Source organism: Anastrepha ludens, chromosome 2 (assembly GCF_028408465.1).
Source record: "Anastrepha ludens isolate Willacy chromosome 2, idAnaLude1.1, whole genome shotgun sequence".
Taxonomy (NCBI): domain Eukaryota; kingdom Metazoa; phylum Arthropoda; class Insecta; order Diptera; family Tephritidae; genus Anastrepha; species Anastrepha ludens.
The window spans coordinates 91327302-91349981 of NC_071498.1; the positions used below are offsets into that span (position 1 = coordinate 91327302).

The following is a 22680-nucleotide window of genomic DNA, read 5'->3' on the forward strand; positions in this document are numbered from 1 at the left end:
GTTTATTCATTAACGTTAACTTATTTAGTTCCTACTTTTTCAACACGTTAACCTATTCAACTAATAGATGGCGCTCTTATATTTTCATGAATTCTTTTCTCATGAAATTCGTAAATATTTACAAAATTCCCACACAAACAATTCATTCAAAATCGTTTTGTCTTCAATTTTTGCTTGCGTGTTGGGTCTGGCACGAATATAGACCGTGGGAAAAGTGTGCTATCAGCAGTGCTCGAACGATCGTGTATACTTAAGTTGAAGGTGTGGTAAAAATGTGGTAGCGCTAAAAATATACTCCTCCCGTTTAATGAACTATTGTGAGCGTACGCGATTGTGATAAACCCCAACACTTCTATTATATAATAACCAGAAAACTCAAGTAACATCAATAAATGTCGCACACATTGTCTGCCAATCCACCACCGCCCGCACTTCATCAACCACCCACAGCCAAAAATTATCTACCTACGCCCACAACACAGCAATTATCAACATGTACGTGGGCACTGGACTACCCGGAATTGCAGAAGGCCTGTTTTTTGGCTCGCGTATGTGAGGAAAGGCAACCCCGATACTGTCAGCTCCGCAATATTGGCGTTATCTTGCAAGAAGGGCCCACCTGTGGCCTTACTGCGTTGAGCATGTTGCTGGATGGCACACCTAGTGCACGTGAACTTTTGCAGACAGCAAGGGAGCTTCGTTACACCAACAACGGCGAAATGTTTAGTGCACAAAATTTATTTCAGCTTATATGTGATACTCTCAAATCGGCAAATGATACTACAGCCGAAGTGATAAATGCAATAAAAGCAACGGAGTGCGCTATGTCGTCGGCGGAAACGAATGCCAAGAAATGCAAGAATGCGTCGGCGGCAGTGGAATGCGAATTGCATCAAGGCCCACTTGACTGTGCCAAGGTCAGAGCAGCATTGCAGTCGGGTGCTTGTATTTTTGTGCCGTATCCTTTGCATAATTATTTATAGTAATAGAATATTAAGAAGTTACTGTTAAGAACATTACCTACGTCCTTTTTTGCACTCAGTGTGGTTAAAAGATTACGGTAAAGTGTTTACGCATATAATAGCAGCCAATTTCTATAAAAAATATAATTAATGGGCATTTGGAAATTTTTTTTTGTTTTTCCCCCTTTATAAATAGAAAGGTTTTTGCTTTGGCAAAATGCAACAATTCGTCACTTTACGAAACAGCTGATTTTGCGTTTGCTTTTGACAACTACTGTGACATTTCCTAAATATCTGAAATACGTTTGCGCTTTTATCGAGTTAGCTTGGTTTTTTAGGCAATCGGTTTTCAAATAGTTGTTAATCGCTTTTATTTAAATTATTTGCATTTGAAAAGGGAGGGAAATTGTGTAAAATGGCAACTGAAGAAGAGCAAGTATGAATTTTTGTAGTGTTCATTATTTTTCACTAACTAACCTCAAATTCATTGACGACTAGATACAAGTGCTGCCGGTGAAGGAGCCGCTGGATCTGATTAGGCTGAGTTTGGACGAAAAAGTATATGTAAAGATGCGTAATGAGCGAGAACTACGAGGCCGTCTCCATGTAAGTATAATAAAGGCAAATTATTGCTGTGAATAAATGTAAATAATATATTAACTGAGACAGTAGAACCCTTTAATACGCGTTCAATAATTATTTCTTAAAATCGGCCGTTAAACGTAACAATAACTAAAATAAACCAAACAGAAATAAAATTTACATAGTGCGTAAATTATTCTCCAATAATTTGTTTTTGCTGAACGCACGAAAAATTAAATCCGTCTGAAAAGGGAAATTATTCCTAAAAGAACTTTTCATGGCAAAAATCTTCCCAGCTGCTTGCATTTATATGTTAGAGGGCACGACTTTGAGCTTAATGGATAGTAAAAAAACTTTTGCAATTCAGAATTCTTGGGTGGACTTCCAAAAACGCTTGAATGGCACTTGCTGCATGATTTTTATAGTTTACTAAGCTCCGGCCCTATGAATTACACAGCTAAATTCTAGCACCTATTGCGGTTTGGGTACACCAAAGCGGTAAAATTCCTATTTATACAAAATAAACCCTAACATACTCCACATATTTCTTCGTCTTAATTGGCGCGATAACCGCTTAAAGGATTTTGGCCGAGTTTAACGAAGCGCGCCAGTCGTTTCTTTCCAAGTGAAGACAAGTCCTTCTCCTCTTGATCTTTCCAACGCAGAGGAGACCTTCCTCTTTCTTTGCTACCACCAGCTGGTACCGCATCGAATACTTTCAGAGCTGGAGCTGTTGTATCCACTCGGACGATATGACCCAGCCAACGTAGTCGCTGGATTGTTATTCGCTGCCCTATGTCTATGTCGTCGTAAAGCTCATACAGCTCGTCGTTCCACCGCCTGGGATATTCGCCGTTGCCAACGTGCAAAAGTACAAAAATCTTCCGCAGAATATTTCTCTCTAACACTCTAAGCGCCGCTTCATCGGATGTTGTCATCGTCCACGCTTCTGCGCCATACGTTAGGACAGGCATGATGAGAGCCTTGTAGAGAGTTAGTTTTGATGAGAGCCATGGGTACTCCACATATTTGCTGTATGCAAAAATCCCTATTGGCACCAAACAGGTATAGGTCTACGTTCAGCATTAGAGCAATTAGAATTAATATCAAATAAATGTAAATTTCCCATTTACACCGTTTACTTTTTGAATTGGGTTTTCAGGCCTTCGATCAGCATTTGAATATGGTACTAGGCGATGCAGAAGAAACAGTCACCACCGTGGAAATAGATGAAGAAACCTATGAAGAAGTTTATAAAACAACAAAGCGAACGATTCCAATGTTGTTTGTGCGAGGTGATGGCGTCATTTTGGTATCGCCCCCTATGAGAGTCGGCTGAAGAAGCATCAATACAATATTTTTAGGCAGTATATTTAAAGTATAGAAATTTAAAACTGGAATTTATCAAAATAAAAATATGCATACAAATATAAAATACAAATTTTTGTTTACTTTACTCATGTTTATAACTATAAACCAAGAAATGACATTTTCCTTAACATATCCTAATATGCTGTTTCATAAATAGTTATGATCCTGACTATAACCACTCACCTTGCCTGAAATATGGGCATAAAGCGCATTGGGCGCTTATTATTGGCTTCCTCATAAGCGATAAAAACGAGGTTTGTTTTGAAAATAATCTATATTAATAAAACTATCCCATTAAAATTTCTCTTTCTTTCAGTTTTTTGTGCTGGCTCGTCATGGGAAAGCGAAAAATCTTGCCGTTTGGTCGTTAGATGCTCTAAGCGACAGTAATGCTAATCTAATAGAGTTCGAACAACCCAAAGGTTATCCTGATTGTGATTTTCTGCTACCACCTGGTGGTATCGGTGGCGATTTAGGTTTAAGGGAACGTGCCATAATTGTTAACAAGCTGCCGCAAGAAAATATATATACGTATATTTCAAAATGAAGCATTATAAAAATTTAGCCATATTTTCGGGAACATGTGTAAGCCTCTATCACTTAGATACATTTTATATAAATTCATTATATTGTAAAGAAAATAATGAAAATAAAACATTGAATTTTTTATCAAGTCTAAAAGCCTGAACAAATGTTTAATATACGCTTGTCATAGCATTTAAAAAACGATTGGTTAGTTTTATTTTATTGGAACTCTGAAATATTGATATATGTGTTTATTTTATTGTTGTCGATAAACTCACTTAGTAACTATTACAATTTTTTAGCTTTCCATTAGCTCTTTAGTTAAGATAGCTATACTAATTTCATAACTATTAACTTTAATTATTTCCAAGTTCTTGATTTATTAGCACGTCTCTACATATAAGAATAAAAACATTCAGTTAAATAATTACACATACATATGTGTATATGTAGTACGCTTTGTTACAATTAATTCCCACAAAATTCAGTCAATCACAATGTTATTAACGTTTACATATTAATGTATGTACTATATAAATACCTTTTTAAAAGCAACTTTGAAACATTTTTGTGTATATGTATGTATGTAGTTTTGAAAAATATTTTATTTAGATGGGTATTTGTACATTTTATAGAATTATTTTTGCCTTCTGGCAACGACCCTTTCACTATAAGTTATACATGTAATACTAATGATATACTTCAGAATGCGTCTTCCTCACATTTGATCAAACCGACGCATTTGGATTTGCATTTTATACTCCTATTCATTAAATACTGAATACTGCATTCTCTGCACTGTTTTAAAATTATTTTCAGCTCTTAACCAAGCCTTGTAGGTATCTATAAAGATTTAAGCTATGGAAACAATGCAAATGATTATTCAAATGAGCACCTAATACAGACTTTATATTGGTTAAACGTGCACATAAAAAATATATATAAAATATATAATACAAAATTGGAAACTTAGCATCAAAAAATAATAACGGTACAAAAGGTATAATTTTAACTGTCAAAACTTATTGCAGAAATTTAATATAATTCGACTTATTTTAAATTATTATGGCCTGAAATTTAAATTAAATGAACTAATAACTTGTGTAATGCTTTTGAACTTTCTGGTTCTTGTACCCTTCACACTGTAGGCGCAATTTTAGAAACAGTTATTTAAGAACAGTCAACCTAAGACAGAAAATCGCGAAACTTCTATTTGATCACTCGTACTTAAATGGAAACTCGTACTGAATCGGTCAACATTGCGCAATTCTAAAGAAAAAATGTATCTTAAATTAAATTTTTACAGTAATTCAAGCGAAATTTCAATGGCACCCACAAGGATTTATCTCAAAATTATAGCTATCTCTAACACCTTCTGGTGCAATACATTTATATATCCTTTGAGGGTATTAAAAGTTTCGATGGCAATACATCATAAAATGAAGATGGACTTAAGCCAAGCGGGAGTTAAACACTGAGCAACGAATTACTTCTCTGTAATATTGGTCGCACAACAGTAAGCTATGGATTTAATAGGGGTGTACAGGGTTTGATTGAAAAGTAATGAGCCTTCCCGCGCATGGCGTCTGCCAAGCGATCAACCGAATAGGCTGGTGGGGGAAAATGATCGTTGGACCTTCCTCTTCCACTAGAAACCGGTCAAAGTTCGCTGCAACAGCGGTGCAGTCAACATCGCTCCGCGCGTAAAAGCTGTTTTAAAAGTGTGTTAGGATTTTGCAGTGGCGAAAATGCAGCGATCGTTGGGGCAACGGTACTCGATCAAATTTTGCCTTTGGGCTACTCAAGGAGGCTTACGGGGACCAATCTCTGTCCAGTGCCCAGGTAAAACGGTGGCACAAGTCGTTCAAGGAAGGCCGGGAGGACGTAGAAGACGAACAGCGATCTGGAAGGCCTTCGACGACGCAAACAGACGAAGATGTGAATCGGGCTCGTGAATTTTTGAACATTGACCGTCGTGCATGTCGAAAACCAAGGTCAAAACTATGTATGCTGATCATCTTTTTCGACTCGTCCACAAGAAGTTTGTACCTCCAGGAAGCACTGTAAACGCGGCATTTTCGCCACTGCAAAATCCTAACACACTTTTAAAACAGCTTTCACGGTTTTTAGTGGAAGGGGAAGGTCCAACGATCATTTTCCCCCACCAGCCGGTTCGGTTGATCGCTTGGCAGACGCTCCGCGCGGGAAGGCTCATTACTTTTCATTCAAACCCTGTATATGTTTTCGATTTTTAAGTAATAACCCCGTAATTCCGAGATTTACAATAGATATTCATGATTTTGCAACAATTTAAAAAAACAAGACAGAAACCACCTGCCCCATAATAAATAAATCGGTTTTATATATACTTTAAAGAGAAAGCGGAAAATAGAAGACTTTAAAACATATTCATTTATGTTATACTAAAAAGTAAAGCAAATCAATGCAACCTTTTAAAACGTAGGCATGCTTATGCATATATTTCTTCTTGTATTCAAAACATATCCAAATTTGCTAAAAAGTCAGAAAAAATTACTTTTTTTTTTGCTATAAAAAGTGATTTCCTGCTCCCTTTTCATATGCTTCGTAAGAAATTACATATACCGAAAATGCCCGGACTCCAAGCAAGCAATCCCAGTACATTCGAGACTACAAATACCAAAATTCTGGGATCCCAGGATTTATATCCCTAGTACTTATGGCATGAAAAACCTCGCGAGAAAAAAACCAACTGTTGTTTTGAAACGTAAAACTGTAATGCAATCCATTTGTCGCACAAATTTAAGACGCAAAGCACAAATTGGAGGAGACGCTCCAATTTTTATTTGTTTAAGCTATTTTCTATTATTATTAAAGCTTCAATAACTTTGAGAACATGCAAGTGTCCCAGCTTAAGATTGTAAATAATTTTTTATTCAATTCTAAATTTGGTTTCAATGTTAATGCGGCAAGCTTATGCAAATTTATTCCTTACGGCGAGATTTGAGTGATTGAACCAAACTAACTTATTTATATTGACACTGGACCGTAAAACTAAATTTTTATTTTTTGTTTTTAGTATTTTGTGAATTCGCATCATTTCAAACTATGAAAGATACAAGCTAAATTTAATACTATTAAAAGTAACTCTAAAAACTAATTAGCAGAACTCAAAAAAATTTAAAAAGCCCAAGAATAAGTTAGGGAAAAGAGACTCATATTTTTCATCATTTAAAAATCTTAAATTGATCGCACCGACCTGTAAAACTATTTTTTTTTTTTTTGTTTACCTTTGTTTTAATATACAGTAGTAAAAAAAGTGTAAAAATGCCGAACCATAAAAAATGAGCGAATGTGAGATTAGGTTGACCTGACTGGCTGAAAGCCATCACATAGATCTATTGGTCCTTCGTGCTACCAGATGGAGCTTGACCCTTACGTTTCATTGTGGTGCGCTTCTTGTAATAAGCCTGCGCCTTTTGCGAATCTAAGTAAGCTCCAAAGCTCTAACCCCGAGAGACATTCCAACCTCTCACATTGTAGAGCTCCTAAACATTTCATTCGGGTTCTAGCTAATGTAGGACAAGAACATAGAGTCTAGTTTATTGCAAAATCTGCAGCTATTATTGTTTGTGATTCCATTTTCAATAACAAATTGTGGCCTGTCAGTATATCTACGATAGTTTTGATTTCCTTTCTAGACAGGGCTAGTACGAATCTGGTGTATTTGTCTGCATTCTGTGTACACATGATTTTTGCGGTTTTACAAGTGTCTAGATTATTCCACCTCCTTTTGAATGTCCGCAGCGACGTCATTGTATACCGTATTTAAAGGTTTCAGCATGTCGTTTTCTTGTTCGAATTGTATCTAAACAACTCTTTTGGCGCTGTAGCAATCTCATCTACAATTTCGTTTCCTGCAATGCTCTTGATGTGTAACCGTCTGTCTGCAGCTAGTTTCTCTATGGCTTCCCTGGTCCTAAGAACGTTTTCAGATGAAATTTCATATGAATTGCTTGCCCTTATTGCCGCTGGACTGTCAACGTACATATATATTTATGCTGGGGTTGCTTTGTTAGTGCTATTTCTGCAGCCTTTCCTACCGCAAAGACTTCTGCTTGGAAAATACTGCAATGGTCAGAGGGCTTAATTGGTCGCCTGATGTCCAGCTCTAAAATGTCTAAATGTCTGCACCCATCATTTTCGAGCCGTGAGCTAAGCGTATTGGGGCTAGGTTTCATACCTCTTTGTCATAATGCTAAAACTTTAATTTAACGTCACCACTGAAAACCCTCTAAGATCCTGATATTTTCTCAGACCAATTTCAATTTCTAGGCAGTAAAAATATTACTTGAAAAATACTCTAATTGAAGGATATTAAAAGCTTTAATAACTTGTTTAATAAATAAAATACAGTTTCGAAGTATGAGAGAAAAAGTATTTAAAAAAATGCCAAAAAATGATGCTCGACACTCAAAACTATGCATTAAAAATGAAAATTGTGGCACTTTTTTTGGATATGCAAAATCATGCATTGAACGCAAAATATGTCGAAATATGCTTTTACAAATGAAGTTTATATAGTACCTTCGTCTTGACTCAAAACGGCGATATTTTACGTGTGTCAAAACGTGGATAGAAAGACATTTGAATTTTTTTGCCGTGCCCAATTATGAAAAAATTTACACTGAAACAAAAAAAACGCTTGTTGAATACTAATATTAAATTTACCAGGCTAGCATAAAAGTGGAGATGGGCGCCATTACAACGTCGACTACTACAGCAGCATTGGCCACATGGTAACGTTTTATGCTATTACAACAACAGCTAGCATAGCAATCAAGTGTGCAAGTATGCGGTGAGCGCTTAAGAAATGCCGACAAGTGCAAGTGGTGGTTACTCACGAGTGAGTTAGGTATACAATTCTTTTCACGCTTCTTGCGAAGGAAATAAAAATGAGCAATTTCATGGTGCTGGTAACAAATCTCCACTGACTATTTATGTGCATAATTAGGGTACCGTTATTTTTTATTTAAAATTTTCGCCATATTTTGCAGAAGGGATGACTATTGGCCAAGAACCGCTCGAAAATAATGAAAGCAATTTGCAAAACCGCGAGAATGTAGTACAACGACTTCGATATAAACCCAAAATAATACAGGGTGAGCCAAATAAGACCTACTAATGTTAGGCACAAATACCTTTTTTATTTTTTGACATATTTTTTTTTTTTGCAGGTTATAATTGAATTGTTGGAAATTTATTATGGAACCCTACAGTACAACACAACGCGTTAAAATTATCGAGTTTTTCTATTCTTACACAATTAGCCACACAAATTGATTTTTAAATAATGTTTTGATGTGTTGATGTGATGGAATTGGTTCTTTAATGAATGCCGTCTCTGCCCTCCCGAAGCAATATAGAAAGCAGTTCCGGGAAAGGTGTCTCCCCAGGTATCGTTTTGAACCCTACCTCACCCCCAAAAAAAAAAAGTACTAGATTGAATGGGTTATAAAACTGCATATCCAGGATTTTTCTAAAAATTCTGAGAAAAAAGTGGAACATTTTGATGATTTTTTTTTTTAATTTGTTAAAGTTTCAGCTTGGGTTTTGAACAAATGTTAAATTATCGCGTGAAACCAAAGTATCTAAATACAAATATAAACAATCAAATTCAAATTTCAACTTTTTCCTTGAGACTCGTTTTGTCCTGTCTATGTCCTGTATGAGCTTTCAAAAAGAAATGTAAACAAATAAAATGGCCTCTAGTAATAAGGATGCACAAAAACCGATCGCAATAAAACAAATTCATCACATAAAACGTTTTGCTTTATTTCCCAAAAGATGCTTGGCATTCTTTTTATGTACATATGTACAGAAATTAATGCTAAGGAGTGAAGTGTGACCAAAGGATTTGGCGGCATTTGAATATAAGCACTCAGGAACTCTATTCAAGTAAACCACTGGTCGTATGCGGAACTAGTTAGGTTCCTTGTGGCGGTGAACATTGGAACATCGATTCTTTGGAGCAAAGATGTGACAATTTGGACTCGCCTTTCAATTATTTGCACAATTGCACATACCCGTTTACATGAATAGCTTTTTTGCTAAATAAAAAAAAATGAGGAACATCTTTATTTTGTGCTTTATGCGCTCCATTGCTTGTCTGTTTGTATCCTGCAGCTGTTCACAAGTGTCAAATACAATTGACCTGCGACGCCAATTTCAAAAATTATAAATCTTTCTATGGGGCGATTGATTTTACGCCTCCTTGTATAAACATCCCTTTATCGGAATTTTAAACGCTTTGGCGGGTTAGAATTAAATTTGTATAAAAACAAAAGAATTCAATTTGTATAAAAATGTGTTTGATTTCAAATTTATTTGAGTGGAAAAACAAAACCTTTCAAATAATGGAAATGAGCGTGTGAGACTAAATGGTTTGCAAACGTCAAAAATGCCGCTCAGCGATACTAACATGCCTAAAACCAAGGCGAATTTATTAAAGGTGGTATCGGTAAATCAGCTTACTTGTTTTTTTTTCGCCGTGTCCATGTGGTTGTCAGCCCAGAATGAAACAAGGCAGATACATTTTTTGTTTTCTACTTTGCCAATACTTTTCTTTGACAATCAAACATACCAAACATTGTTGTTGCTCTAGTGCTACCACCTTTAATGAATGCACCTTGTCTAAAACTAAGCCAAAAGTAAACGAAATAAATGAAAAATCGAAATCAAAGACAGAACACAATGAAATTATATTTTTAAGTATTATTTCAAGTCTTTTCTTTTGTTTTTCTTTATTTATTTGATTTTTTTGTTTTTTTTTTTTCAGTTATTGTATTTTTATTAAAAATGCTTATCTACTAGGTTTCTTTTTCATTTGCTGTTTCACTCAACTTCATCACTTTTTCGTATATTGCATAATATTCATTAATCGTACTCGTACTTTGCTCACAGACGATATATGTACATACATACTTATGTTTGCATTTTGACTGTCTTCCAATTGGATCAGCATTTGTTCATACACCGTACATGTACGTATGTATGTATGCATATTTTATTAATTAAGAAGGAAGTGTTTAATATTTTATGTTATAGTTGTAGATATACAAGTACATTACATATGTACGGTGGTATATAATATATATGTATGTATGTATTTCATAATTATAGTTTTAAATATACATAAGTATAAATTTTTAAAGACATACAACTTATGGAACAAGAGTAACTGCCATATGAGTACACATACATATGTGAGCTTGTACATACATATGTATGTATGCTTTAAATATTTTGTATATGAAGACAAACCAATTATCCCACTGGCAATAATTTTTGGTTCAACTAATTTAGCGCACAACAAATAAAAATACTCTGTCAGTGATCCAAACGAACTAAAGCATTGATATTGAAAATCTCTAAATGTCGAATTTTCCAAACTTCCAGCAGAAATGATACTAACAGCAATTGGAACAAGCAATGCAATATACAATAATAAATTTAATCTCATTACACTCAGTATACATACATATGTTAACTATTTTCTTCTTTTTTGTTTGTTTTGTATATGTATATGTATGTGCACAACTCTATAACTCTACATCTGTACATACATAGGTATATGCTACGTTACGTTACGATCGCTAGTGTTAATTTAACATTCGCACAATATAATTTTAACTTTAAATCACAACAATTAGAGTTTTATTACGATGTCGAAATGTTAATTTTAATGGTGTATTCAAAAGTTGCTGATGGATAAATATCTGGCCAGCGCCAACACCAATGGAGTTGGAGTTACTACGATTTCAGTTCGTGGCATACATTGAATAATTGAAAGCTACACTACTCGTATTATCTGGTTATCTGGAGTATTTAGAGCGAATTGAAAAATTGAAAGTAACAGTTGAGTTTAGTTGCCGCACGCAGCCTTTTGTTTTACTTGGCTCGATTTTTCTAAGCAATTCTTAGTGCCTTTTATTTAGTATTTGTTTATTTATTTATTAACGTATTTGTTTGTTGTATTGTAGTTTTTTTCTTTATTATCGTTAGCATTTTGTTTTCTATCAATTCTATTCTGGCTCATAAAACTGTTGAGTGAACTGGGCATCAATGGAATAATACTTTTGGGTTAGATAATCGCAAAAATCAAAAACAAAAAAAAAATTGTTTAATGGTTGACAGAACGATATATGTATGTGCGTACATTCGAATAATTAAAGTGTTTTACTTAACATTTGGTGAGATTAGCTTTTAATTTACACAATTTCAATGCAGCACAAACTCTAAAAACCTGGTTCTTTATTACATGCATATTGTTCGTTGGTTTGAAAGTCTCCATAAAAACATATACCTAAATAGCGTATAAATTGCCACTAATAAATATTATGGTTATATGTATGCTTTCATCACTCAATTTTAAATCTTTCTTATGACAAAAATTATTGTTTGAGGGAAATCCAACGAAGAAACTCTCTTGCCAACAATTGCTACTTTGGACTAAGTAGGCAATTGAGTAGGCTCTCATCATGCAAGTCCGAACTATGCGCAGAAGCTTGGACAATATCCGATGAGGCGTCCCTTGCAGTGTTTGAGAGAAAGATTATGTGAAGGCTTTTTGGACCTTTGCACGTTGGCAACGGCGAATATCGCAGGCGGTGGAACGATTAGCTGCATGAGCTTTACGACGACATAGACATAGCGTAGCGAATAAAGATCTAGCGGCTTCGTTGGGCAGGTCATGACGTCCGAATGGGTACAAGCCCTCCGGCTCTGAAAGTAGTCGATGCGGTAGTAGCAGAGAAAGAGGTAGGCCTCCTCTGCGTTGGAAAGAGCAAGTGGAGAAGGACTTGGCTTCACTTAGTGTGTTCAACTGGCGCCGGTTGGCAAAGAAAGAAACGACTGGCGTGCTTTGTTAAACTCGGCCAAAAGTGTGTAAACGGTCATCCCGTCGATGAAGAACAAGCAACACCAAATATTATATGCAAACATTCGGGAAATTTGTTTGTGGAAACGGAATTCAATTATTGCTGTTCTAACAGTATAAAGCGTTTTCCATATATTTTTGGGGAATGATGCGGAAGTTACAGGACCTAATTGCACCAAGGAAAAGAAAAGTATCAACTAGAAAAATGCACTTTGGATAAGTTAATTAGATATGTTTTTACCGCAATTTTCTTTCATTTTGCAAATAGAGCACTTTTCCAGATGTGTGCTTAGCTAAAAGATATTTTCACTCAGCATTTTAAATTTTGGTGTAACGCTTATCAGTAACTTAACTCATTTGAATGACTTTCACTTATCAAGTTGCGCAACTTTGATACGTTACTAAAATATTTTTCGTAAGTAGCTGGTGCACTAGGGCCCAGAAGTTATTTCGGTTCCGGTTACGTAGAAGCTGCCTTCAGTTCTTCAGTTTGAAATCCGTGCTATCTTTAGAGGAATGTCATTGAAGGCCTGCCGATAATTCACAGGAGGATAACGCTTGCGCAAGCAATTATTTGTACCACATTAATTGCATTTACGGAGCGCGTTGTACGTCATAGAAGGCCGACATTAAAAAGCATTCCGTGTCAGTTTTGAGTAAAAGATTTTTTCGGTCTGAAGCTCCGTCAACTGCACTCGGTCGATCGCCGGAAGCCAGCCGCTATTTGAAATCGCTTTTTCTAATATTTTGATATTTCCTGTTCGTAGTTGGATTGAAGCCGCCATTTTTTAATGGATTAAAAGCCGATATGCAAGACAAAAGCATGTGAATGAACAAAATTTCTGGTTGACAGCTTTGCAAATCAGACGCATGTTAGACAGTATGCAGATAGGAAAGTTTAATCTACGCATCACGATATTCTAGTTATTTAGGTCTGTTCGTTAGATGTTCCATTCTGTATCGTGCATTGTGATAATATATTTAAAACTCTTTTATGAAATGTATTTTACATCTTGGGTATGTAAATCGAATGGTTTTTCAGTTTTTTTTTTCTTTTTGTGCTTTGATATAGGTTGCAGACTATTTAACAAAAAGATGTGAAGGCGATTTTTCTCGTGTTTTCAGGATTGATAGGCTTTTGAACTAGTAAAAACTTATAAAAAAAACTATAAAAAAGTATAATACTTGTTCGCATGTAAAACAAAATCTCGAGCTTGCGTTATATGGAGAAAACACATAAGACAGTAAGCAAAAAAAAAAAAAAAATCAAAAATCAACGCGGTTTTTGAGACACTTCAAAGTTGAATTTTATCAAACCAAAATTTAATAGACCATAAAACTGCATACCCGAAATTATTCAAAAAATTTGAAATATTGTTGATTTTTATTTTTAATTTGCACTAAATTTTAAATTGGATTTATATGATTTTTTAGGCAAATGTAATACAATTTCATAAAAACATTATTAAAATTAAATGAGAAACAAATAAATTATCAAAACTTGTCAACAACTCGCTGTGATATAGTATATGCACATACATATTTATTAGAATTTATAAAAGTGAACATTTGCGGAGAACCATTTTAAAACGTAATTGACATTTTTATTTTATTATTTTGATAATTTATATTAGTAATCATCATATTGAAAAATATTGTTGGTTGGAGTGAATCAGGAAATGGGAAAACATTGTTTTAGCCAGTGCTAATTACATTTTACTGATCGTTCCCATGACAGTCGATTCTACGTTACCGAAACGAGACCCGGATTTATATCCAGCCAAGGACTGGCACTCCAGCGGCATGTTTATGCTGCTACAACAACAACATTTTACTGATTTCTAAAAGTTTATCAATTTTTAATTAAGTTTTTAATGGATTCATTAAATTTTTAACTAAGATTTTAATAGATTCATTTTTGCATATCCCCAGTTCTCATACACTTTTTGAGCCATTTTAGATTAGTATCTTATTTTTATGCATAAATAATTTACACTGTAGCACATTGAGATTTAAAAAGTTGCTACTCTGGAACTGTGGTTCATTTTCAATATGCATGTATGTATGTATATATGTATGTATGTATGTATGTATATATGTATGTATGTATGCTTCGCAGTCAATTCTTATTACATTGCTTTAAATTATGTACTATTTATTTTGTGTTATTTACTGTTTCTACTATTTAATAAGGAAAAATCTCTGATACAGCTGCTTTAATGGAAATTCGTTGAAGTTCAGTCGCCGAGGCGCACTGAACACGGTGGCATTGCAATGTTAATTTGCGTTTCACTTATGCGTTTACATTGTTTCAAATTTTATGTTTATACTCTCATATGCATGTATATATGTATGTATGCATGTATGCATGTATTTTTAACATTTAATATTTCAATATGGCTGGTGGTTGTAGGAAGCTATAAATTGTATGCTATACTTAAATCTCAATACTCAAGTTTCATATTGCATTTAACACATTATCGGCGTATGTATGTATGTAGCTACCATTTATCGTTTAACTATATATGTGTATATAGTATATGTAAATTCTACTGTTTTTTAGCAAGCTTTGTTTGGTTTCACAATTCACTTTAGTTGCTTTTAAATTTATTTATGAATGCATTTATGTATGTATGCACCAAAATGTTATATTTTCTTTATAAGTAAGCGCATTTTATAGTAAATATTTTTTCATGGTAATTTATTTTTACAAACAACAATTACAACAGCTCAAAAGTTTCATTGTTATCAAAAAAGATATATAAATATAATAATAATAATAAGAAAATTAAAAAATAAAAAAAATCATAAAAATATATTTATGTGTATGCGTTTACGTGGATTCTAATATATAAGAACGAACTTGTGTCGTTATAAAGCTAAAAATATGTAAAAACAAATCATAAGGAAAATCTATTTTTATGCATTTAGCATTTTTGTATGTTTATTACAGAGATGAATGTAGTAAAAATATAAGTAAGTAGCTTTTTATGATTACTATTATTCTTTTGCTGAATTGCAGTGTGTATGAGTTATGCGCACAGTCGCTGTGCATGGTTCGCTTTTTATGTAGTCATTTATGAAGGCATTTATGAATGTATGGTATATGTAGTATGTATGTATGTCTATATGAATATACAGTATATTAAAGTTATTATTCCAATACTAGTCGCACAATATTTTTGTCAACGTACGTATTTATAACATGTTTATATGCAGCATATTTATCTGTTCTATAAGTGTAATTGTTACATTAATTATTACATATTAAAAAGTTATGTTTCATCGTTTAATATTTTGTATGTATTTAAAATGACTAGGATATCTCAGAACATGACATTGGCGTACAACCAATCAGAGCAATTGGAAAATTCTTAACGTGCGTTTGCCATTGCGATGACAATTGGAAGAATTTCACACCAGTCCATTCTGTGCCGTCGATGAAAACTGCAAAGAGATTAGTTAAAGAACTTTTAATGTTGTTTAAATACAATTATTAATTGGTAATAAAAAGATAACTATGCAGAGCTCATGAAACGTGAGAGCACCGTACAAAATATGCTTAAGTAAAGTGCCTTCAAAAGATAATTGTTCAGTAATAATGGTTTTTTTAACACATTGAGTGGCATATCGTATGCTTTTAGGAACTATTGTGCTTTTGCTTACATCACCACTTGAATATTTTTCTGTTTTTAAAGGAAAATCTGCTTGGGCTCCCGTGAAGATTTTCTTCAAGCCCGCTTGGCACTCAATGTGTTAAGAAAAGTTCTAAAAAATGCCTTGAAAAGAAAATAGGTCTATTCATGACGCAAATAATTTGCAACAATTGTTACAAATTATCCAGTTTTGGTGTTCATGTATCTAAAAAACTTGCAAAGTGGGGGGAAGTGAGAGAGCATAACTAAATTTCATTTTGAGGGGAAGTTGGTTGCAAGTGTTTACTGGATACATATTTACTTGTCAGAATTTCAAGTGAGAAAAACAGCTGATCGCAAAGTAAAAATAAACACGAATTAAAAATCAATCAAAAAATCATTTTTTTTTTCTCAATGTACATATATTTAAGAATACACACAGAAAATTTAATATCATTCCGGTGAATATTTTCGAAGTTACACGCAAATTTGAAAAGGCGTTGCAGAGTAAAGTAATCTGGACAACGTTTATTTTCAACAAGACGGTGCTACGTGCCACGCAAGCAAAGAAACCATTGATCTCTTACAGGAAAAGTTTCCGGACCGTGTTATCTCTCGAAGAGGTGATCACAATTGGTCACCGAGATCTTGTGATTTTACACCTTGAGACTTTTTTCTTTGGAGCCACCTGAAAGAGGACATAGGGCAGCCACTTTGCAATTCGGTTATGGAAAATTTCATGAAAAGGATATTGTCCTGTAAGCGTGGTCGTGGTGGTCATTTGCCTGATGCTATTTTCCACTATTAACGGCATACCTTCCTCTTTATAATGAAATAAATATCCGATCATTATTTCTTTGAATATCAAAATAACACCTCTTATTAAAAACCCTATATATTTTTATTAATTAATCGAAGATTTTTTTTCTCACCGATAAATATATTTTTTTATAAACAATTTAAGACCGAAATTTTGATCAAAAATCATTTTTTTTTTTTATATAAACCGCCATTTTGTAAAAAAATTGTTTTTGCTTATTCCTTCGATTAATTACTAGATTTAGCATTACTTTAACGAAATCTGTTTGGTTTTTTAATTTCAGAGGATCCAGTTCAGAGATATAGTGGTCACAGCAAAACGTATTTTTGAGAGGAGCTCCTGGAGATCAGTTATAACCCCTTTCCAAATAAATATTTGTACTAATACTTTAAATACAGTAAAAAGATAACATAATATGTGTACCAATTTTTAGAAAAATAAATTTAAAGGTTTACTCAGAAATTTTTTTGGAAAATTCGCTTTTCTTCGGCCTTCTAATTGTATATAACCCCTTGAGTCAAAGGCTTAATTTAAATAAAATGGTGATTAAAATGGAGAATGTAGTAGTAGTAGTATTTATTGAAAATAAAGTAAAATATACAAAATTTGATAATTGCCTATTCTAGTATTAATGCTAAAAATACAGTGAAATTCCTTATAACCGGACACTCACCGTCGCAGTGTTTTTGTCCGGCTATGGGAGATGTCCGCTTATAAGGGATGAAGTCACAAAATATTTATATACCACACATATGAATTGTATTGTACATAGTTTATTTAAGAAATTTTTGGAAGTAAAGAATATTTGCATACTTTAGTATTACATATAAATACATATATGTACATATAGCGATTAAGTACATTGTACAAGTCTTTACATTTCAATACTAGTTTGATTGAAAAAATTAGGTAATGCTTGATTGCTTTAATTTAAAATGTTCATTTTCAAAGTGACTCTCGATATTTTTAATGTGCTGAAAAGCTACATAGTCATTTTTTGCATATTGTTTCAAGCCCGCAACAAGTTTTAAAGCCTCATCCTATGATGTTATAGGCTCACTTATTTCTTCTGAAAATTCATCTTCTGAATCACTTATGTCCATAGTATCATCTTGTTGGTCAAATTGAACTTCTATATTGTTGTCCTCAGTGAAAACATTTTGATCCATTTGGAGAAAACCTTTGAACGCAACCATTCGCATGCAACTGACTTAACAAACTGAATTGAAAACTACTCTTAATTTAAAACACAGGACTTGAATGAGTGTATACATGTTAAAAGGGGAATCACCTGTTTCATTTTTATAATGAACAACAAAGCTTGCTTGTGATATTTTTGAATTTTGTCCGTTTATGAGAAATTTTTTTATGAAAATGGTTTGAAATACCTTGTCCGCGTCCGGTTATTAGAGTGTCCGTTTATTAGGATGATATTTTTATGAAAAAATGAATGAAAAACCTGTGTGCCCAAAATTTGTCCGGTTATTGGAGCTGTCCGGTTATAAGGACTGTCCGTAATGGGGAATTTCACTGTATTTACAATAATTTAACGATAATGGCGTGAGCCGTTTGCGGATTTATTTTTCGTGCAATTCAGTTATTCGGTTTTTAAAACTCGTTAAACTCTTTTATTAGAAATCTCTGTATCTAAAGGCATTCTAACACCTTTGAGATGTAAAGTATATCGGACTCGCTCTTCAACATGAAGAAAAATATATATGTCATATAATATATACATATGTATATATGTATAGGATATTCCAATTTCGAGTACCTTTTGAAAAGTGTCTTGTTTTGCAAACTGTCACGGGACTAGGTGCCTTTTTTGGCCGATATTAACTAAGTAAAAAATCTACACCTTACTGTATGCACCTAAAACTTTGGTGTATGTAGATGGTATAGATACTAACATTGACTGACTCGCCACGCAATTTTATTATAATTTTATTACAAATTACAGCAAAAAATGTTTTTGCTGAGCATCGGATTATTTTTAATTCAAGAATAATGATTCAGAATAGCATAAAAATGTAAATTAAATCAAAAAACAAACTCAAGTTCGAAAAGAATATTCTTAGTAAGTTTCTTATGTTTACCGATGTTAAACATACAACCAAAATGGATTATTGTGTTTTTAGATGCCTAGTATCAAAATATATGCATTAAAACAACAAAAAACCAGAGAAAAGGTTTTTTGTGCGAAATTGCCAATTTCATTAAAAGTTTATAGGCGCGCGGTAACATTTCAAAAATATACTTTCTTGATAATAAAAATGTTGAAAGACCCTGAATACAGCCCTTTTTTAATAAATTTTTAACGTTTTATTCCACTAATGTTACTGTTAATGTTATTAGGTCGTTTAAGATCTCAATGCCCAACCAGTTCATGTGTGTTAATTGCCCGGCACAAAACAAAATTTATCACGTATCGTTTTGGCGAAACTAAAATGTAACATTTGGATACAATTTTTATATTTATCGGGTGATTTTTTAGCTATTATCTTTTTAAACAATTGGTTTAAACAGCTGACGCACGTTTCGTGTTTTGTTTCACTGTCAAACATCTTCAGTTTGGTCTATAATTTAACCATGAATCGTCTTACAAATGAACAACGCTTGCAAATCATTGAATTTTATTATAAAAATGAATGTTCTGTTAAGAAAGTTTAACAAAATGCAAGAGCTTAACTTGCATGACATGTGCTTTCAGCAAGACGGTGCCACATGCCACACAGCACGTGTAACAATGGACTTGTTGAGAGGCGAGTTCGGTGAACATTTCATTTCACGTTCGGGACCCGCCCTTTGTCCACCCAAATCGTGCGATATAACGCCTTTAGATTATTTTTTGTGGGACTATGTTAAAGCTCATGTCTATTCAGACAAGCCTGCTTCAATTAACGCATTGGAAGACTACATTAAAGCATTTATATTGGACTAAGCGGATGGACCATTTGAAGCGCAGTCGCGGTCAACTTAGCATGAAATAATATCAAACATTAAATTATTTGGACTGTACTATCGATTTAAATAAAAATTTCAAGCATTTTTCTTAATTTTACGTGTGTTTTTTTTTGAAAAACTTTCCTATAGCTCTTAGAAAATCACCCTTTAAAAGCGTTGCCTTTCAAACAATACTACTTCAGTGAGCCACCTTACCCCTTTCAGTGAGGCTAATTAAGCTAAATTATTTTAAATGATCAACCAACCAAGGACTGGCAACCACCAGGTGCGTGACTACCATTCGGTAGTGATCGGATTCAAAACTCCTAAATAATAGAAAAGTCGCCCCTCGGCAGGCAATGGCAAACCCCCGAGTGTATTTCTCCCATGAAAAAGCTCCTCATAAAAACCTTTTGTGGCATAAAACTGTAGCATCAAGATGCACACCACAAGCGGAAGGAGGAGCTCAAAGAGTGAAAACGCCAATTCCATATACATATGTATGTAACCAAGGACTACTCAACTTGCTCAAAAATTACGCAGCCCTAGAAAATCCATGTTTTAAAATTTATTGTAAATTGGCAAACCTTATTAATTCAAACTAATTTTTAAAATATTAGAGAGCAGATTCATAACTGTATACTTAATTACTATTCTGTTAAATACTTGAAAACTTAATTTCCAAACTCACCTCTTAACGGTACTGGATGCGACGGTTTCGGCGAGCAAATTAGGCGCGCCACGCCTTCGACGCATTGCTCCTTTTCGAGATCTCGATCTTTTTCTTTTTTCTTGCCCAGACGCATTACTGTAATTCAAAATAAAAGAGAATTAATTAAATGTGAACTACTTCTATTTATAATACTACATAACTAGGCCACAACTTACTTTGCTTTTGTTTTTTTTCTTTAGTGGCGAAATTCACCGTCAACCCATGCGACATCTCGCCCAATTGAGCATTCTGTGGTAGCCGCCAAACCTGTAGATTCCTGAACGTGCTCTTAATGCTACTCTTGCCACCCTGATCACCACTACGTGTGATGCTCTTCTCCTTAGGTGTGTAATCACCCGGTCGCATAATGGGCCAATAGTCTACTTGCAGCTCTACTGACTCGGGCGCATCATTCGCCTTCGCTGGTAGTGTACTTATTGAATCACCGCCACGATCGCGTAGCGCATTCGCCGAAGAGGGTGGCGTATGCTGGGGTGGTGAGATACGACCACTTTGCGGTGGCGAACCGGATGGTGCATTATTGCTTCCACCACCACCGCTGCTACCACCACCGGGCATATTCGTAACATTAGCATTTCCAATGGGCATGGCACTCGACATATTCAATCCTTGTTGAGCACCAGTACTGCCAGTTTGTGCAGCATTCTCTTCGAGATCAAGTGATACCTGTGGACCTTCCAAGTAGCCAATGCGTACGTCCTATAGAACCAAAGGTATACAAATACATATACCAGAATTTTTGTGTAAATATTTTATTGATACTCACACTGACGAATGGCACAAATATTTGACATGAATCTTCGTCCTTATAATTGACCATGGCCTCGGCGATAGGAATCTGTGTACATGGGCCGGCTGCGTGCAAATAACGCTGTATGCGTTGCACCATCTCCACAATGTCCGATTTATTAGCCGTCACCGAATCACCGAGCGTCGTTGATAGCGCCGATGCGTTCACTGTTGTCACAGCGCTAACTGCCGCTGCAGTCGCCGCTACGCGTTCACACAACTGATACCAATTGTCCGAACCAAACATGGCACCATATGTTAAATCGATTTGGCTGAGATAGCGCGCAATCGTGCTACCGCTACCTATGGGCACAATATAAAAACGCAAATGATTTAGCCAATCTGGCGGGCGCACGCCCATCAGCTCAACGTAGTGGCGTAAAGCGGCACCCTGCAACCAATCACCGCCCAAAAGCAAAATCTTCACCGTATTCGGTGGCTTTGCATTCGAATTGCAGCTGCGAAGCAAAACAAATCATCATTTAAAAGAGAATAAAATTTCTGCAGCCAATTGAGACTTACTATTTCTGTATTTTGCCCATCAACGCCTGCAGCACCGCCTTAACTTCTGCTGTGTTTTGTGGCACAAAAGCCGGCTTGAAAGAGTTCCCCAACAATGTTGTTAGCTTAGGTATTAATGCGCTGCCACTTAGCGCCTCAGGTGGACTGATTATTGTAACCACATCGGGCAACACTGTGTCTTCGCTGGCGAATATGCGGCTCAGCTGGTCAAGCAACATTTTACGCGGCTCCACATTTGTCGGTGACAGACATGTTTCTAATACTGAACGTGGCTCAGCCGATAAGCTGAGCGTCTGCTTTTTCTTGCCCATCCCCATAGCACCACCACTACTACCGGCAGCGCTTGGTGTATTGCTTGATGTACGAAAGAGTCGCGAACGCTTCTCACTAAAGGTGAATGCGTTGCTGTTGTTGCCGCCGCCGCTCACTGGAGTCAATTGTTGTTGTTGCTGTTGCTGCAATAGTTGCAGACGCATATAGTCTTTATCCGTGCGTGGTGGACTATTTTGAGGGTCGGAATTCTGGCCATCGGTATTGAAAGCATTACCCTCATTGCCAGAGCTGTCGTTGCGATAGTCAGGCGGGCGATCTAAGAAGAAAAGCGGCAAGTCAATTTTAATGGAAAACAAGAATGTGTTGCAGATATACATATGTAACAATGAGGCACATACATATTTATAGATTTAAAAAAAAACTAGGGTTCGTACAAAGAATTAAAATATTATTGATAATTTTAGTAGTTAACCATGAATACATAAAAATACTACGAGAAGAATAAAAAGAAACTTGGCCTCAAAAAAGTATCGATAATTGTGGTAAATAGTATTTAAATAGATTTTAATTTAGATTAAAAAACTATTGTACATTTACTAGCGTCTTGG

General features: G+C 34.9%; 3 protein-coding genes across 4 annotated transcripts in view; 2 read left to right on the plus strand and 1 right to left on the minus strand.

Annotated features, from left to right (window-relative positions):
• Nucleotides 1–155: 155 nt before the first annotated feature.
• Nucleotides 156–3644, plus strand: LOC128854738 (actin maturation protease). Its single transcript, XM_054089064.1, has 3 exons — nucleotides 156–958; nucleotides 3073–3169; nucleotides 3232–3644. Exons 1-3 carry the CDS (start codon nucleotides 393–395, stop codon nucleotides 3460–3462), a joined length of 894 nt encoding a protein of 297 aa, XP_053945039.1. The 5' UTR covers nucleotides 156–392; the 3' UTR covers nucleotides 3463–3644.
• LOC128854739 (U6 snRNA-associated Sm-like protein LSm3) lies at nucleotides 1156–2985 on the plus strand. The gene is made up of 3 exons (XM_054089065.1): nucleotides 1156–1398; nucleotides 1461–1568; nucleotides 2707–2985. The coding sequence occupies exons 1-3, from the start codon at nucleotides 1378–1380 to the stop codon at nucleotides 2881–2883; spliced, it is 306 nt and encodes a 101-aa protein (XP_053945040.1). The 5' UTR covers nucleotides 1156–1377; the 3' UTR covers nucleotides 2884–2985.
• A 9991-nt stretch (nucleotides 3645–13635) lies between the features above and the next one.
• The window catches only part of LOC128854740 (phosphofurin acidic cluster sorting protein 2), a 95292-nt gene continuing 86247 nt past the window's right edge, over nucleotides 13636–22680 (minus strand). Inside the window, exons 5-9 of one of the 2 annotated variants that reach the window (XM_054089067.1) lie at nucleotides 21800–22388; nucleotides 21255–21735; nucleotides 20644–21187; nucleotides 20447–20563; nucleotides 13636–15804 (exon numbers count right to left, since the gene is read on the minus strand). In XM_054089067.1, coding sequence (XP_053945042.1) covers nucleotides 15674–15804; nucleotides 20447–20563; nucleotides 20644–21187; nucleotides 21255–21735; nucleotides 21800–22388 — 1862 coding nt within the window. In that variant the 3' untranslated portion in view covers nucleotides 13636–15673. The remainder of the gene's footprint in view (nucleotides 15805–20446; nucleotides 20564–20643; nucleotides 21188–21254; nucleotides 21736–21799; nucleotides 22389–22680) is intronic. The other variant, XM_054089066.1, reaches the window with a different exon arrangement.

What these genes read in the sequence shown, in the direction of transcription:
- LOC128854738 (XM_054089064.1), top strand. Translation starts at nt 393, where the DNA reads ATGTCGCACACATTGTCTGCCAATCCACCACCGCCCGCACTTCATCAA. An exon ending in GGTGCTTGTATTTTTGTGCC is followed by an intron (nt 959 to 3,072) that starts GTATCCTTTGCA and finishes TTTCATAAATAG; the next exon opens with TTATGATCCTGACTATAACC. An exon ending in TCATAAGCGATAAAAACGAG is followed by an intron (nt 3,170 to 3,231) that starts GTTTGTTTTGAA and finishes TCTTTCTTTCAG; the next exon opens with TTTTTTGTGCTGGCTCGTCA.
- LOC128854739 (XM_054089065.1), top strand. Translation starts at nt 1,378, where the DNA reads ATGGCAACTGAAGAAGAGCAA. An exon ending in TGGCAACTGAAGAAGAGCAA is followed by an intron (nt 1,399 to 1,460) that starts GTATGAATTTTT and finishes ATTGACGACTAG; the next exon opens with ATACAAGTGCTGCCGGTGAA. An exon ending in AACTACGAGGCCGTCTCCAT is followed by an intron (nt 1,569 to 2,706) that starts GTAAGTATAATA and finishes TTGGGTTTTCAG; the next exon opens with GCCTTCGATCAGCATTTGAA.